The 14,963-nt window shown below is 35.5% G+C and overlaps 1 protein-coding gene across 1 annotated transcript in view; it reads right to left on the minus strand.

The window, feature by feature from the left end:
- Positions 1–5,394: 5,394 nt before the first annotated feature.
- Positions 5,395–14,963, minus strand: part of slc6a14 (solute carrier family 6 member 14) — a 21,846-nt gene continuing 12,277 nt past the window's right edge. Inside the window, exons 6-14 of the mRNA XM_056468131.1 lie at positions 14,921–14,963; positions 14,707–14,847; positions 12,247–12,475; positions 10,412–10,537; positions 10,205–10,323; positions 9,627–9,726; positions 8,502–8,611; positions 8,252–8,419; positions 5,395–5,826 (exon numbers count right to left, since the gene is read on the minus strand). The exon at positions 14,921–14,963 is cut by the window's right edge and continues 90 nt beyond it. Of these exons, the coding sequence (XP_056324106.1) occupies positions 5,689–5,826; positions 8,252–8,419; positions 8,502–8,611; positions 9,627–9,726; positions 10,205–10,323; positions 10,412–10,537; positions 12,247–12,475; positions 14,707–14,847; positions 14,921–14,963 (1,174 nt within the window). The 3' untranslated portion in view covers positions 5,395–5,688. The remainder of the gene's footprint in view (positions 5,827–8,251; positions 8,420–8,501; positions 8,612–9,626; positions 9,727–10,204; positions 10,324–10,411; positions 10,538–12,246; positions 12,476–14,706; positions 14,848–14,920) is intronic.

The following is a 14,963-nucleotide window of genomic DNA, read 5'->3' on the forward strand; positions in this document are numbered from 1 at the left end:
GCTGTTATGTGCGGGTTATAAAGCATGTAGCGTCTGTTGTGTGAACTTCACAGCGGGCTGTCTTCCCCCAAGATGGCCCCGTGTTTTGAAGAGTCTGTGTTGAAAGCGTGAAAAGGCGCCACACCTCTGCCAGCGTGACTGGCCATAGAGGGCACGCGTGCTACTGCAGCCATAGTTCACAGGGTTCCTGCTCACACTCTCAATCTTCACCTCAACTTGGGCTACACTTTTCAATGTGCACAGTGTAGCTTTAGGGTAAAAAAAAGTCTTTATTTTACAAGCACGTTATAAATATAAAATGGTTGATTAAATAGTCAATGAGGTGACAGAAAGAACCAATAGAAAGCTCTTTCTTGAACCAATTGTTCATTTTAGTACCTGTATATTTTCTCTAGCATGATGTGAGCTGACACATTTGCTCTTAAAAGTCCTCCCATATTATTTTATTCTTGTTTTTTATATAAATTGATACAATTTTGTTAAAATAACAATTGAAACTGCCTGAAACACTGAAACAATCACTAAATGTTACTGTCAAATTTTTGTCGTTTTCATTAGTTCTAATAATTTTGATTAAGAATTAGTTTTAACACTTCAAATCTATTAATCATAAAAGTGTGTTGCCTTTTTTATTTATTTTTGTGAGATTTGTAATTTTTATGTATTTTAATTTTTTTAATTAGTTTAATTTTTTTAATTAATTACACTATTTAGCAGCAAAAGCAATTCAGTTGTATTCATTTATCACTAATCAGTATCATTCATTTGTTCAAACTTAAAATTTTCACCAGTGAATCAGTAAACAGGTTCATGCGAGTTCTATGAAAAGATCAGATTGGTGTTCATAAAGGTCGCTGATGATATGTGGTCAATTTTTCTTTCATTTCTTATTTGAATGAAATAATAGTTATGTTATCACATAGCCTGCTAAAAAGGATGAAATTAAAATAGTGCTCTGGAGCGGTCGGTTCTTCTTGTATTTACAGTATACTAAATACTGCTTAATTGAGATTAAACTAGAGAGATGGGGGGAAAACTTGGATTTTTTTTATCCACAGATGACTATATACAAACAGTCACAGAATAACAGAATACAAACTGTTGTTATAATGTAAAAACAAACATTGTACTCTACCTAGGAAGATTGTTGGCTGTAAATAAGAATTGGTCTTCAATGAAGGAATTTTATTAGGGAGGATAAAAACATGATTATACTTAAACCACAATGAGATATTTTCAAATGGCAAAATATTTAATGATAAAAATAAAGAAACTTAAATTGAATGTTAACAAACTGATTACAACAGCAGCAGCTGCATTACACAATGCTCACACATAAACAAAAGATAAATGCTTTCGATAACAAACAGAAGTGAAGGTGTCAGTGAAATAGGTTATAAATCATTTGTAAGTTATTACAATATTAGGATTTATTATAAATAATCTTTAACATTGTACTTTTTAAGTTATTATATGCTTGCAAATGTATAAGCATATATGGTAAGTTCCACTGTACCATAATTGACTTAGAATCAGAAAATACTGAATTTAACACAAGAAATTTACATTACAATACCCTCTTGATGCAAGTAAGATGAGGTGCCCCTTTTGGTGTGTCTGGATCAGATTACATTTACAAAAGAGCTTTTAAATGATCAATGACAATGATTTCATGTTTATTTTAAGTTAACCAAGTTTCAACTTATACTGTACACGATCCAACTTGATGTTTTAGGTCAGTGGACATGCCTGGTTTAATGTAATGTAAATTTGATTTCATCTAAAAAATCAGTATGTACTGTATTATATCATAGCTACTCGGCCCTAACTTCCTCTGCTCATTCACTCAGTTTCAATGACAAGCTGTTTGTTCTAAAAGAGATTTAAATGACTGTATTTGCATCACAGGTGCGGCTCTCGTGATGTGTGTGATGCTCATTTAGTGCCATATTCAAATATCAAATATGCATCAGTTCTTTATAGTTACTTTCTCTGTGGTGTGAAACATAATTTCACTGTTTATAATGAAACAATAACCAAGTGATCTGTTTAAGTAAATGCTGCTTTCAGAGGTACAGTCGTTTGTCCTGCATTACTTGCTTAAAGGTATTCATTCATTCGCTTTTCGGCTTAGTCCCTTTATTAATCAGGGGTCACCACAGTGGAATGAACCGCCAACTTATCCAGCCTATGTTTTACGCAGCGAATGCCTATCATGCTGCAACCCAAACTGGGAAACACCCATACACTCTCATTCACACACATACACTGCGGCCAATTTAGCTAATTCAATTCACCTATACTGCATGTCTTTGGACTGTGGGGGAAACCACGGGTAAAACATGGGGAGAACATGCAAACTCCACACAGACATGCCAACTGACCCAGTCGAGGCTCAAACCAGAGACCTTCTTGCTGTAAGGCGATGGTGCTACCCATTGTGCCACCTTGATGCCCTATTGCTTAAAGGTATAGTTTACCCAAAAATGAAGATTTCCTCTTCATTTATTCACATTTAAGTGGTTCTAAATGTTTGAGTTTCTGTTGAACACAAAGGAAGATATACCGAAAGGATGTTGAATAGACAGCCATTGCTTTCCATTTTATTCCTACTATGGATGTCAATGGCTAATTTTCGCCAAAATTCTTCAGTATATCTTGTCTGGAAGAAGTAGATGGTGAGTAAATGATGAATTTCATTTTTGGATAAACTGTCCCTTTAATATTAACATCTAGTATGAGGATACAATTCTTAGGTCTTTCCTTAAAGGGATAGTTCACCCCAAGGGTGTAGATTTCCTCTTGACATTGGTGGGCACATGCATTCCTATAGCGCATGCATAGAAAAGCACAAATTTTATTTCATGCTTTTCAAAACATGAATAAATGCTTTAAATGCTTACAAATGACAATTAATGAAACACATCCCATGATGCAAAAGTCAACTGACATGATTTTACTGCAATCTGGCTTTGAGGAGGTATGAAAGTAGAGAAATTTAGAGAGGCACCTAATGCAATTTAACCGATTTATCCTGATTATTATTTTTCATAATCATGAAAGCCAAAATCGAAACTCGAATTTTGATTAATTGCACAGCATTGGTTAATATTTCTATGGTGGACTCCAAGCGAACTTGACTTTAAAAACTTGAATCTCTGAAAAGTAGCTACTTATGTCCACATCTTGCACAGTGAAGGAGGACTGGAAAACATTCTTTTTTTGGCGCTTCTCACACCCAAACATAGTTACAGTTTACAGCATAAATAGGCCCAGCCAATCACACTGTTATGTGTTTGTGGGAGGAAGGACCCGAGAAGAGGACATGACTTACCCTTTTTGTATGTCTAGATTACTAAGGGTTGATGGAACATTATTTTATTTTGAAGGTGATAAAATTTTTGGTTGGGACATTTCAGTAATTGCTGGATATTGGTGGAGACACATCCCCTCCGTCCATGCCAAATCTACACCCCTGGTTCACCCAAAAATGAAAATTGTGTCATCATTTACTCACCATTGACTCTGATAGTATTTGTTTTTCTTACTATTGTAGTCAGTGCTCACAGGTTTTCAGCTTTCTTTAAAAATCTTTCAATCACTTGTTTCTAATTTGTTTGTGTTCAACAGAAGAAAGAAACCCATAAAGGTTTGAAACCACTTAAGGGTGAGTAAATAGGTAGTAAGTTATCATTTTGGAGTGAATCTAACAAATACAGTAGAGTAATACTGTAAAATCATTGTAATTAACAGTTCTAGCTCATGTAGCTCGTGGTTCATCGCTGTTTTGTGTTTATTTATGCTTTTAAATTGCATTGTGAGATCTTGATCTTTGCTCTGACAACTTTTGATCCTGAAAAGTTTACAGTGGCCGAGCCAATAGTATCTGACTGCAGACTTGTAAGCTGAGACACCCAATCTTAAGCATGCAGTCTCAGACACAATGTACTCAATTGAGCTAGGGATGTCACTGTGAGAGGTAGGGTTAGGGGTGTGGTTAGGTGTGCGCATTGCATGCAGCTGAACTTGCATCAGTACTCGGTCTCCAGCCAAACCCTATTCTGGCTGATAGGGCTTAACGTGGTGCAACTTAAGAAAAAAACAGCAAATTAAGAATTAGGATTGAAGAACATGCGCTGCAAATGCACAAAGCAAACACAAATAACAAAACGAATTGCAAAGCCTCACGATGCAAACGCAAATAGAAAATTGTGCTGCAAATTTTCACAACACATACACATTAAGAAAACACACTGCAAATCCTCACAGCACATGCACATTGTGAAAAGTTGACTGAAGTCATGAAAAAAAAGTTGACTGAAGTTAGCATGTTGTATTGAAATAACTGAATGTTGTCCTTTCCATCATCAGCCTGCTAAAAGGGCCTGCATATTTTTTTAAATAGGTTGTTATTCTTATCTGCAACTTATTTTGTCCTCATATTAACAATGAAGCAATGTGAATTTATTTTCATTAACCTTGAACTCATATTTAGTTGATATTAGTTATAAGTTAATTCAGTTATCTAATAATGATTCACAGTTAATCATTAATTTATTTAGGCTAATAAATATGAAAAAGACAAAGAAATCCTTTAATCAGGGTGTTAAAATAAACAAAAAACTCACATTAAGTTCACCTACAACTTGACTGATCTCAGTCACTTTATCTACTTGAAGTATGTCCATTGTGGTCCATGTATTTACATGCATTGTGAAGATTTGCAGTGTGTTTATCTATTCGTGTTTGCGTTGTGACGATTTGCAGCAAGTTTTTTTTTTCCTTGTGTTTGTGTTGCGAAAATTTGCAGCACATTTTTCTATTTGTGTTTGCATTGTGAGGATTTGCAGCACACATGCTGTCAAACCGATGAAGATGTTTTCTAATTTGCTAGTGTTTGTTTTGATGCATGCGTTATCTTAAGTTGCTGTGCATTAAACTCTCTCTGCCACTGTAGCTTCTATATTTTGAAGGAATTTATTCTCTGGGTTGGTAAAGTAAATTCAGAAACAAATCCAGCTTAATTCCCATGAACCGACAGCTGCGACAGTTATTTGTTTCATATTGTGACAACAGAATATTAAAGACAAAACAGTTGGCGTGGCTTATCTTTTCTAGAGCAAACTGAATGGATGTAGTAAAGTAGGCATTTCATTCAGAAAGATCGGGAAAAAGGTTTGGGGAGAGTTATTACAACAACAGATACCTCCTCCTTAGCATTTCTGTTTGTTGACAAAACTGATTGGAGCAGTGTGGTTAAATATGTTAGCCATGCCCAATTCCTAAGATAAACGTAATCTGACAAATTAACTGAAAAATAAAAAAAAACAGGAAGTGAAAACAAAAATATATGATTTTTTTTTCTTAATGACATGCACAGATAAACTGTTCACCACAAAACTAGCCATGTGAGCTAACATAATCAAATGGCTAGTTTTGATTTCTTGGGGACTTTAAAACCATTACACAAATAATTCAGTCGTCCAGTAAGTGCTCCTAAAAAGATTTATGTAAACACCTTAAGCGATAGAAAATGAAATCCACAAAAAAAGGAGCAACTCAAATATCAAACAAAAGGATTATGAGTATATACATAACATGTTTATCTTGTGCATTAAATTAGATGGAGACAAGTGTGCTACATATGTATACAGTATATGTACAAATACTTGTTCGAACTAAAATATTTTACAGCCTAGTAGAGACTTTGTTTGAGATTACAAATATATTTGGATCAGTCTCTCCTCTGGTACCATAGCGCTCCCCTCTGTGACACTCCAGGTAAGGACCCCAGTCTTCTGTAGGTGAGCAGGCAGATTTGATACGCTGGACAAAACAAAAATTAAATGAGATTAGAATAAATAGCATAGGAGGAAGGATTACAATACATGACTGATATACCATCTTAATGAATTACCATCAATTTGGGTGAAATAGTTCACCCAAAAAATAAGAAAGAAAATGTGCTGGTACTTTACTCATCCTCAGGCCATCAAAGATGACTATTTCTTCAAAAGAGACCATTGAAGATTATTTTTAACTGGTTCTTGATGATTCATTAGATGCAAGTCATTAGCAATGTTTGCATCCTAACATGAAGCAAATCTATTCAAAGCTCACAAAAACGAAGAAAACAATCCCAAATGCATTTCCATCAAGTTGTTAGAGCGGCTGACTATAGTATTGGTAATCTAGTAACATCAGGGTTCACTACGTCAGAGTTTATTCGGCAAATGTTTCCATCTGCCATTATACGCACAAGTACAAAACCCCAAGCAAGCGTAAAAAAATGTGCAAACTAAGGGATTAAGGGACCGAAATTTGGGGTTTCCATCACTTGTTTCTCATGCGATATTTCTAAATGTCTTTAACACGTGATGGAAACCCAGGTAATGGCTACTGGCACATTGAGAGTAAAAAAAAACAACAATTTTTATTATAAAAAAACATTGACTCAACTTAAAATTGTAAGGCAACTTGCTGCACAGCTTTTTTTAGTTGACTAAACTTAAAGGGCACCTATTTAACCCCTTTTTAAGATTTAAGATGCATCTTTTGTGTCTCCAGAATGTGTCTCTAAAGTTTCAGCTCAAAACACCCATCAGAATATTTATTATAGCTTTCAGAATATTGGGATTGCTGCTCTGGACACAATGTAGCTGGTTTTGTTGTCTGTGCCTTTAATGCTTGTTCTCTCCACCCACCGTTCCCACGTGCCTGTCAGAGTGTGCCTCAATCTCCGCCTCGGCTGCTTCAGATAAATAGCACAGTGATGGACTTGAAATCTCACGTAATTATCTCACGTAATTCAACTCATTCTTGATCACATTTGATGATGATTGATGATCACAGCGAGCTGAACAGATTTTGTAATCCCAGTTGCTTTGCACAAGTCCTGTCTTGTTGATATGATTATACGCCTTACTGCGGAGACATGTTAATACGGGGCTGTCAGTCAACCAAAATGGAAGGGATTTGGGTCCCATTTTAACGTCTGGAAATTTAAAATAAGAGATTTATTGTGTTTATATCAAACCAATATGACTGTGGACACACTGTACCTTACAAACAGCTTACAAAAGATGATTTTCATTAAACCATGTTGACTATAGTACTTGGGTTAAAAGTTGAGTCAACTCAAAAAAAGGCTGTGCAGCAAGTTGTCGTACAATTTTAACCTGAGTCAACTTTTCTTTTTACAATGACTTGCTCAGAAGACAAAGACAAGATGCAATGTGCATGTGGTATCGTGAGACTCAAGACATTTCTGCCAGGTAAAAATCCTAAATCACTATGATGATGGACTTTGGCTAAGGGGTTTTAGAATGACAAAAATAACATTTGAGATGTTGTGCAATGTGGTGGGTCCACTGGTATGTCTATTAATACAGTGACATTATACCAATTTTTGTTTTCACATGATCAGTTAAATCAAAATCACAAGACATTTATTCAGTAAATGTGTTTCCATCGCAGTTTAGGAACTTTTTCATATTGGATAAAAAATGTTTGCTTATTTTTCAAATAAGGTATTCTATCATATTCAGATTTGCATCTGTTCATATATTCGCAGTTAATGAAGTGATGTGAGAGTATAATTGTTGTTGTTTTGAGGTTGTATCTACTGTAAACTTTCTATTTATTGAATCTCTGACTTTGGCTGTTCTTCATCTGACAGCCCGGTCAATATTGGGTTAAAACTGTTGGCTCCCCCTACAATGTGCCTTTTGATGTTTCTATTAAGCCTTTCTTATGAGCATATCTAAAATGTTTATAAAAATAGGTGGAAGGAAATATATTAGCCTATTATTTGTAATCTAATATATCTGCACCTATCTTTTACACCTATCTCTACATTTATTTTTGAAAGCACTATTAGATGGGTTTAGAGAAGTGTTTAGGTCTGTGATTTGCTAGGTGATCAGTACAAACCCCACTTTCTTGTGAACATGAACAAAAAGGATGTGTATCTGAAACGTACAACAAACGTATCTCAAGTAATATATTTCAGATTGGCAAAATGTATACAGCACCCTCTAGTGGATTTGTCATCTGAAAATGTGCAATGAAACATACCAGGAGCAATGTGCTAAAGTTTTGCAAAAATGTATGCTAAGCATGTATTTCCAATGAACCTGGGTTTTAAAAATCATCTTTAATATTCTACAGAATGAAAAAACGTTCTACACATTTTGGATTGCCTGAGGGTGAGCAAAAGCAACATATAATTTTCACAAACATCCTTCTTTACCTGCCACAGTCCTCCACTCGCTTTACACACTTTCCAGACAGCAACAATTGGAATCCACATGAGGCTAAATGCAGTGATACACCAGCCCAGAGAAATGCCCCAATCTGGGTATGCAACTGAGCTATATGTCGGGGATGTAAAAGTGTACAAAGACCATATGAGAATAATCTGAAAAGAGAAAGCAAAAACATAATTCTTAGGTACAATTTATATGTATATATATTTATATGTTTTAAAATAGTGTACATACAGACAAAACTACTGGAGTGATGAAAAACCAGCAAGCTCTCCACCACAACCAGAAGAGGGAGCTCTTGGTCCCAATCATCATCTCAATGTCCTTGATGAAGCGATTGCCACCTGAGAAGTGAATGCATTTTAGATAAGAATGTATTAGCCATCAATCTGTAGCAACAGAATACTTTCATTTAAGGTCAAATATTTCTTTAAGAGCAGAATTAGATTAACATATTTACAGTGCAGAATAGCAAATATTTCATACTTCTAATACAGCTATGAAAAACATAGCTTCTAGCGTTTAGCTTCTTAGTTTCTATGGATGTATTACATTAAATAGGTATTGTTAATGTGTGTGTTTGAGAAAAATGCTATCTGTTTTATATAAAGGTCGTCTGATGCAAACTAACAGGGATTGCTCAGAGAACATTGAGTAACATTCTTTTAAAGTTGTGTAAATGTTAGCATGCAACTTTATTAAAATAACGTTTCTGGAACATTCTTGAAATGTTGATAGAAATCATTCTGAAAACATTAATATAACGTGAATAGAATGATCAAATAGTGTTTTAAATAACACTCTGAAAACATTATTATCACATGAAACTGAAATGTAATGAAAATGTTTTGATTTTATAACCCAAAAAAAATCAGAGAATGTTTTAACTAATGTTTTGAAAGCAAACATAATGAGAAATGTTATGAAAACATTTTGAATAACATTATTATAACCAAAAAATGATATTCTAACCAAATAATAATCTAAAAAAAACATTTTGACGTTTAAAGAACAGAGAAAAACAACTTCATATGATTTAATTGTAATGTTAGAATGTTTTATAACCTAAACTGTTAGCTGGGAAAACACTTATTTTAAATATTTATTTGATTTGATCTGACATTTCTTGCATAAAAGGACAATAACAACATCTTCTTTTGTTGTGATTGATTAATTTGTGTGCGTTTCTAACTCTTCTGAAGCAAAACATAAGTATTATTTGTAATTAGGATGAAACATCAGTAGTAGATCAAAAAAAAGCTGAAAACTAATATTTTACTGAAGCACACAGATGTTTTGACTAAACTGCAAATCCTGCAAAGATGACATTTTCTCCATACTGTAGCTCTTTATACTCACCATACAGGATGCACAGACCGAAGACCTCTAGTAATCCAGCAACCAGGAGAATCCATCCAGCACTAAATGTGTCAATTAAATTCACCCAGTATATTCCTGCCTGTCAACAAAAGAAGTAAACATCTTTTTAACATATTATTTTAAAGCAGATTTCCCTTGAGTGCTTTTCAAGCGTTATCTAGTTGACCATGGGCTATTCATGTCACATTTTACATTGCTCATGTTTGACCCATGTTAACCATTAATCCTAGAAGCTCATTTGCTGCCCCTAAATGCTAAAATCTAGGTTAATGTCCTTTTTTTGTGTGCATATTTGTGATTTTAGAGACACTGCTTGCACGTGAATGTTGATAATTCAACTCGTATTCATTACAAATTTGCACATACTTTAACTATTGGACATTTCCACCTCAAATGTTCTGATAAAGTATTTGTGAGGCTCACATTTGGTAAGCATTTAGCAAATTTAAATTTAGCATTTAAGCATTTAGCCGTAACATTTTAACATTGTATTTCTTCACACTGCTTCTTTTTGTGATTGCAATATTTTTAGTGTAACATTGTGAAGGTTTGCCTACCCTGGTGACGCATGGCAAGCCAAGCAGAAAGAGAATAATGCAGACGGCTGTTGTAACAAGACCTCGTTTAGACTTCAAAACTTTGGGATAGGCATCCAGGAGGCAGGTGCTGATCACCTCTGTAGACACAGCAGACATTTAAACACTTTTTTATAGTTATATTTATTATAGTTATTTTATAATATATTTCTATAAGCTTTTCTTTACCTATTCCTGCAAACTGGGAGTCCAAACCGAGAGTAATAAGCATAAAAAAGAACAGGATTGACCACAGTGGTGATATGGGCAGCTTAGAGAGGGCATCAGGGTACGCAATGAAGGCCAGTGCAAAACCTGAAACATAAATTGTACTTAGCTATTCATACGAATGCTTAACACGGTAAATAAACTGTCCATAAAGGTTATTTATTTATTATTTGTTTTCAAGAGTTCACACTTAGCTGATGTTTGATTTTAAAGCGACTTTGGCAAGCTGTCCTGGGAGAGAGCCCTGAGCTCCCTCCTGTTTGCAGGGCGAGAGGGGAGTTTGAGCTCAGGTGGCTCTCAATAACTTTCCCTTATTGCTGTATAGAGATAAACTGTTGGATAAAAGCTTGGCTATAGTGTCAATTTGATTCATTAACCTATGGCACATGTTTTTTGGACTGTGGGAGGAAACCGGAGAACCCGGGAGAAACCCACGACAGCACGGTAAAAACATGTAAACTCTGTATAGAAACGTCAACTGGCCTATTATGGATTTGAACTAGTGACGCTATTGCTATGAGGCAACAGTGCTAGCCACTGGGCTGCTGTGCTGCCTTATTAAAGAAAAAAGAGGTGGAGTCGGGGTGGAAGGGGGGATTCTTCAAGGCCAAGATAGCTGAAATAAAAAATTCTGGTTATTTGAAGTGAGTTTAGGAATCATCTGATTGGTGAATCATGTGATAGCTAATGTGGGACCAGCCTTGATCAATCGTAAGCACATGCTCCTCTTGAAATTAGTTTATAAATAAACTTGATGAAAAAAAAATGAAATGGTGACAAAATTCATTATTATTAGATTAAAAAATTCTAATGGAAAAACACACAAAATGTTAAATTATGATTTTTTAAAATATAATTTTCAAAAAAAAATTATCATATTTGTGACGTTAAAAGTCATAATCATATGATTTAAAAAGTCAAAATTATAAAATAACTACCTCATAATTATGACTTAGTCCATTATGTAAAGAACATGCATAGTCTTAAGCAAGTCTTAAGACATGCTTAAGTCATAATTATGAGCTAAAAAGTCAAATATTAATTTACTAAGCCAAAATTATGACTTACTGATACAAAATAATAGTGTAAAAAGAAATTAGTTGACTTTATTTTTAAAAGTGAGTAAACCTGTTGCCTTAAAATGATTAGGTTAATGAACTGTGTAATTATAAAGATTTGTTAAATCAACTTAACAGGTCCAAGCTACAACAAGTTAACTTACTTTTACTTAATTTCATTTTCTTTTCGACTTAGTCCCTTTATTAATCGGCGGAATGAACCACCAACTTATCCAGCATATGTTTTACACAGAGGATGCCCTTCCAGCTGCAACCCATCACTGGGAAACACCCATACACTCTTATTCACATACATACACTACAGACAATTTAGCGTACCCAATTCACTTATAGCGCATGCTTTTGGACTTGTTGGGAAAACCAGAGCACCCAGAGGAAACCCAAGCCAACACGGGGAGAACATGCAAACTCCACACAGAAATGCCAACTGACCCAGCCAGGGCTCGAACAAGTGGCCTTCTTGCTGTGAGGCAACAGCGCTACCCACTGCGCCACCGTGCTGCCCGACTTACTTTTTTTTACAGTGTATTTGATTTTTAAGGTCATATGACTTCTTAACTTCTTGAGTTCATAATTATGACTTTAGTATGTGAGACTTTTTATGCTTTTTATGTTTTTATTATATGGCAGAATGTCTTTCTTCTAATTTGGCATCTAAACACATGCTTGTAACCTCTGTTAAAAAAACAATCAGTTTATTTGCATTTCAGATCTTACCAGCATCTGCAACTTCTGACACTGGTCTCTGATAGACATGCGCCATGTGTCCAAGTACAGAAAAGATGGCAAAACCAGCAAAGATGCTGGTGCCGCAGTTTGTCACGCAGACCACAATAGAGTCTTGGTAGCAGTTATTGTAAAACTTATTGTAAGACGACAGAGCCATCAAACCACCCCAGGCGATGGACAAAGAAAAGAAGATCTGAGTAGCTGCATCTTTCCAAACCTGCGGAGAAAACTGACTACATTAACCATCTAATTTTGATGTATTTGTTGTACATATCAACAATAAGTAGGGCTGTACAATATGACATTGTATATTATATAGACAAAATAAAAAGTCTATTGTTTCATGTTATGCTCTGTCATTTATTTTGTTGTGTCACAAAAATACAATTTATATGAGCGCAATATCACCAGCCAATATACAAGGGTGCGGACAGAAACATGAATAACATGAATAATTGCGAAAAAGTTGTGATTTTGAATGTACATTGTTTATTTTGCGTTTCATTTAGCAATATTTTGTATTTTTATGTTGGACTTATAATCATTAATTTTTGGAAAGTGTTTTTTTTTTATTATTTATTTAAAAATTTCTACATTTTAAATCAAACATTTGACCTGAAGTTCTAAATAAAGTGATAAATATATTCACATATGAATGAGCACGCACATATGAATATGCTTTAAAATGTAAAAATTAAATAGTTCTTTACATGTGGTCAAAATATAAACTATTCCTTTATTCAATTTACAAAATATTACTACACTACCTGACAAAAGTGTTGTCGTCTATCCAAGTTTTAGGATCAACAAATAATAACTTGACCTCTAGATTATCATTTGGTATCAGAAGTGGCTTATTTAAAAGGCAAAGGCCTCTAGATTACGCTTAATTTACCAACTGCTACTGCATCCATATATCTCTGCAATGAGTCAGATAACTTATTAATAAAGTCATCTGGAATGGCAAAAAAAGTGTTCTGGCAGGACTGCCAGAGTTCATCAAGATTCTTTGGATTCATCTTCAATGCCTTCTCCTTCATATTCCCCCAGACATGCTCAATAATGTTCATGTCTGGTGACTGGGCTGGCCAATGCTGGAGCACCTTGCCCTTCTTAGCTTTCAGGAACTTTGATGTGGAGGCTGAAGTATAAGAAGGAGTGCTATCCTGCTGAAGAATTTGCCCTCTCTTGTGGTTTGTAATGTAATGGGCAGCACAAATGTCTTGATACTTCAGGCTGTTGATGTTAACATCCAGATCTCTAGCATGCCACCATACTGAATGTAACCCCAAACCGGGATTTTTCCTTTACCAAACTTGACTGATATCTGTGACAATCTTGGGTCCATGTGGGTTGCAATATCTCTTCCACAGTATTTGTGATGATTGGGATGCAGTTCAACAGATGATTCATCGGAAAAATCTACCTTCTGCCACTTTTCCAAATTATCAACTAGAAGTCAGGTTATTATTTGTTGCTCTTACAACTGGGATTGACGGCAAGACTTTTGTCAGGTAGTGTATATCACAGTTGTTCTCAATCCTGGTCTTTGCATTCCACCAAATTGCTACTTTTGCACGTACAGTATCTTTTGGTAAAAGCTCCAAGAAGGAACTGTGTTGAGATCGAATTGTCCCCTACATAGTCTTCACTTCTCTCTAGCCCCATTCACACAGCAAATAATCTGAACTAGAAAAAAGATTCATGCTACACAACTCATTCATTCATTTTCCTTCGGCTTAGTCCCTTATTTATCAGGGGCCACCACATTGTAATCAACCGCCAACTATTCCAGCAAATTTTTTATGCAGCACATACCCTTCAAGCTACAACCTAATACTGGGAATCCCCCATACACTCTCGCATTTACACACACACTCATACACTAAGGCCAATTAGTTGATCCAATTCACCTAAACCGCAAGTCTTTGGACTGTGGGGGAAACCGGAACACCCGGAGAAAAACCACATGAACATGGGGAGAACATACAAACTCCACACAGAAATTCCAACTGGCCCAGCCGGGATTCGAACCAGCAACCTTCTTGCTGTGAGGGGACAGTGCTAACCACCAGAGCTACAGCATTTTCAATTATTACAGTAGCTTGAAGGGTCATTAAACCATAATCATGTGATTAGCATTAAAGTCACGTCCTGCGCACATTACCCATTAAATTGAGCACATTTTCAAACTGGAATTACGCCAGAATATCCTGTTACAGTATGTCCACTTTGCAGGGGTCTTACGGTCAACTGGAACAAACCTCTCAAGCGATAAGAGAAATATACATAATATGCATAGCGGGGAGCCGCGAGCACCAGGATTGAGAACCGCTGTTATATCGTGTTGTATATAGTTATCAGGATAAAAGATGACTTATATCTTGATATGAGATTTTTGTCATATCCCCCTAGCCCTAACAATAATGTGTTAAGATGTTTACAGACCTCAGCCTCAGCCAGTTTGGTGAGGTTTGATTGTGAGCCAATGTAAAACTCAATGCCGTCTTTCGCCCCTTCCAGAGTTGCACCACGAATCAACAGGATCAAAAGCACGATGTAAGGGAAAGTAGCTGTGAAATACACCACCTGAAATATATTTACCACATTAACCTATCTGCATTTAATGTATGATGTAATGTTACTGAGGTGAAACACTAACCTTCCCAGAGGACTTGATTCCTTTGAAAAGAGCTGCCCCGACT

Source organism: Danio aesculapii, chromosome 11 (genome assembly GCF_903798145.1).
Source record: "Danio aesculapii chromosome 11, fDanAes4.1, whole genome shotgun sequence".
NCBI lineage: Eukaryota > Metazoa > Chordata > Actinopteri > Cypriniformes > Danionidae > Danio > Danio aesculapii.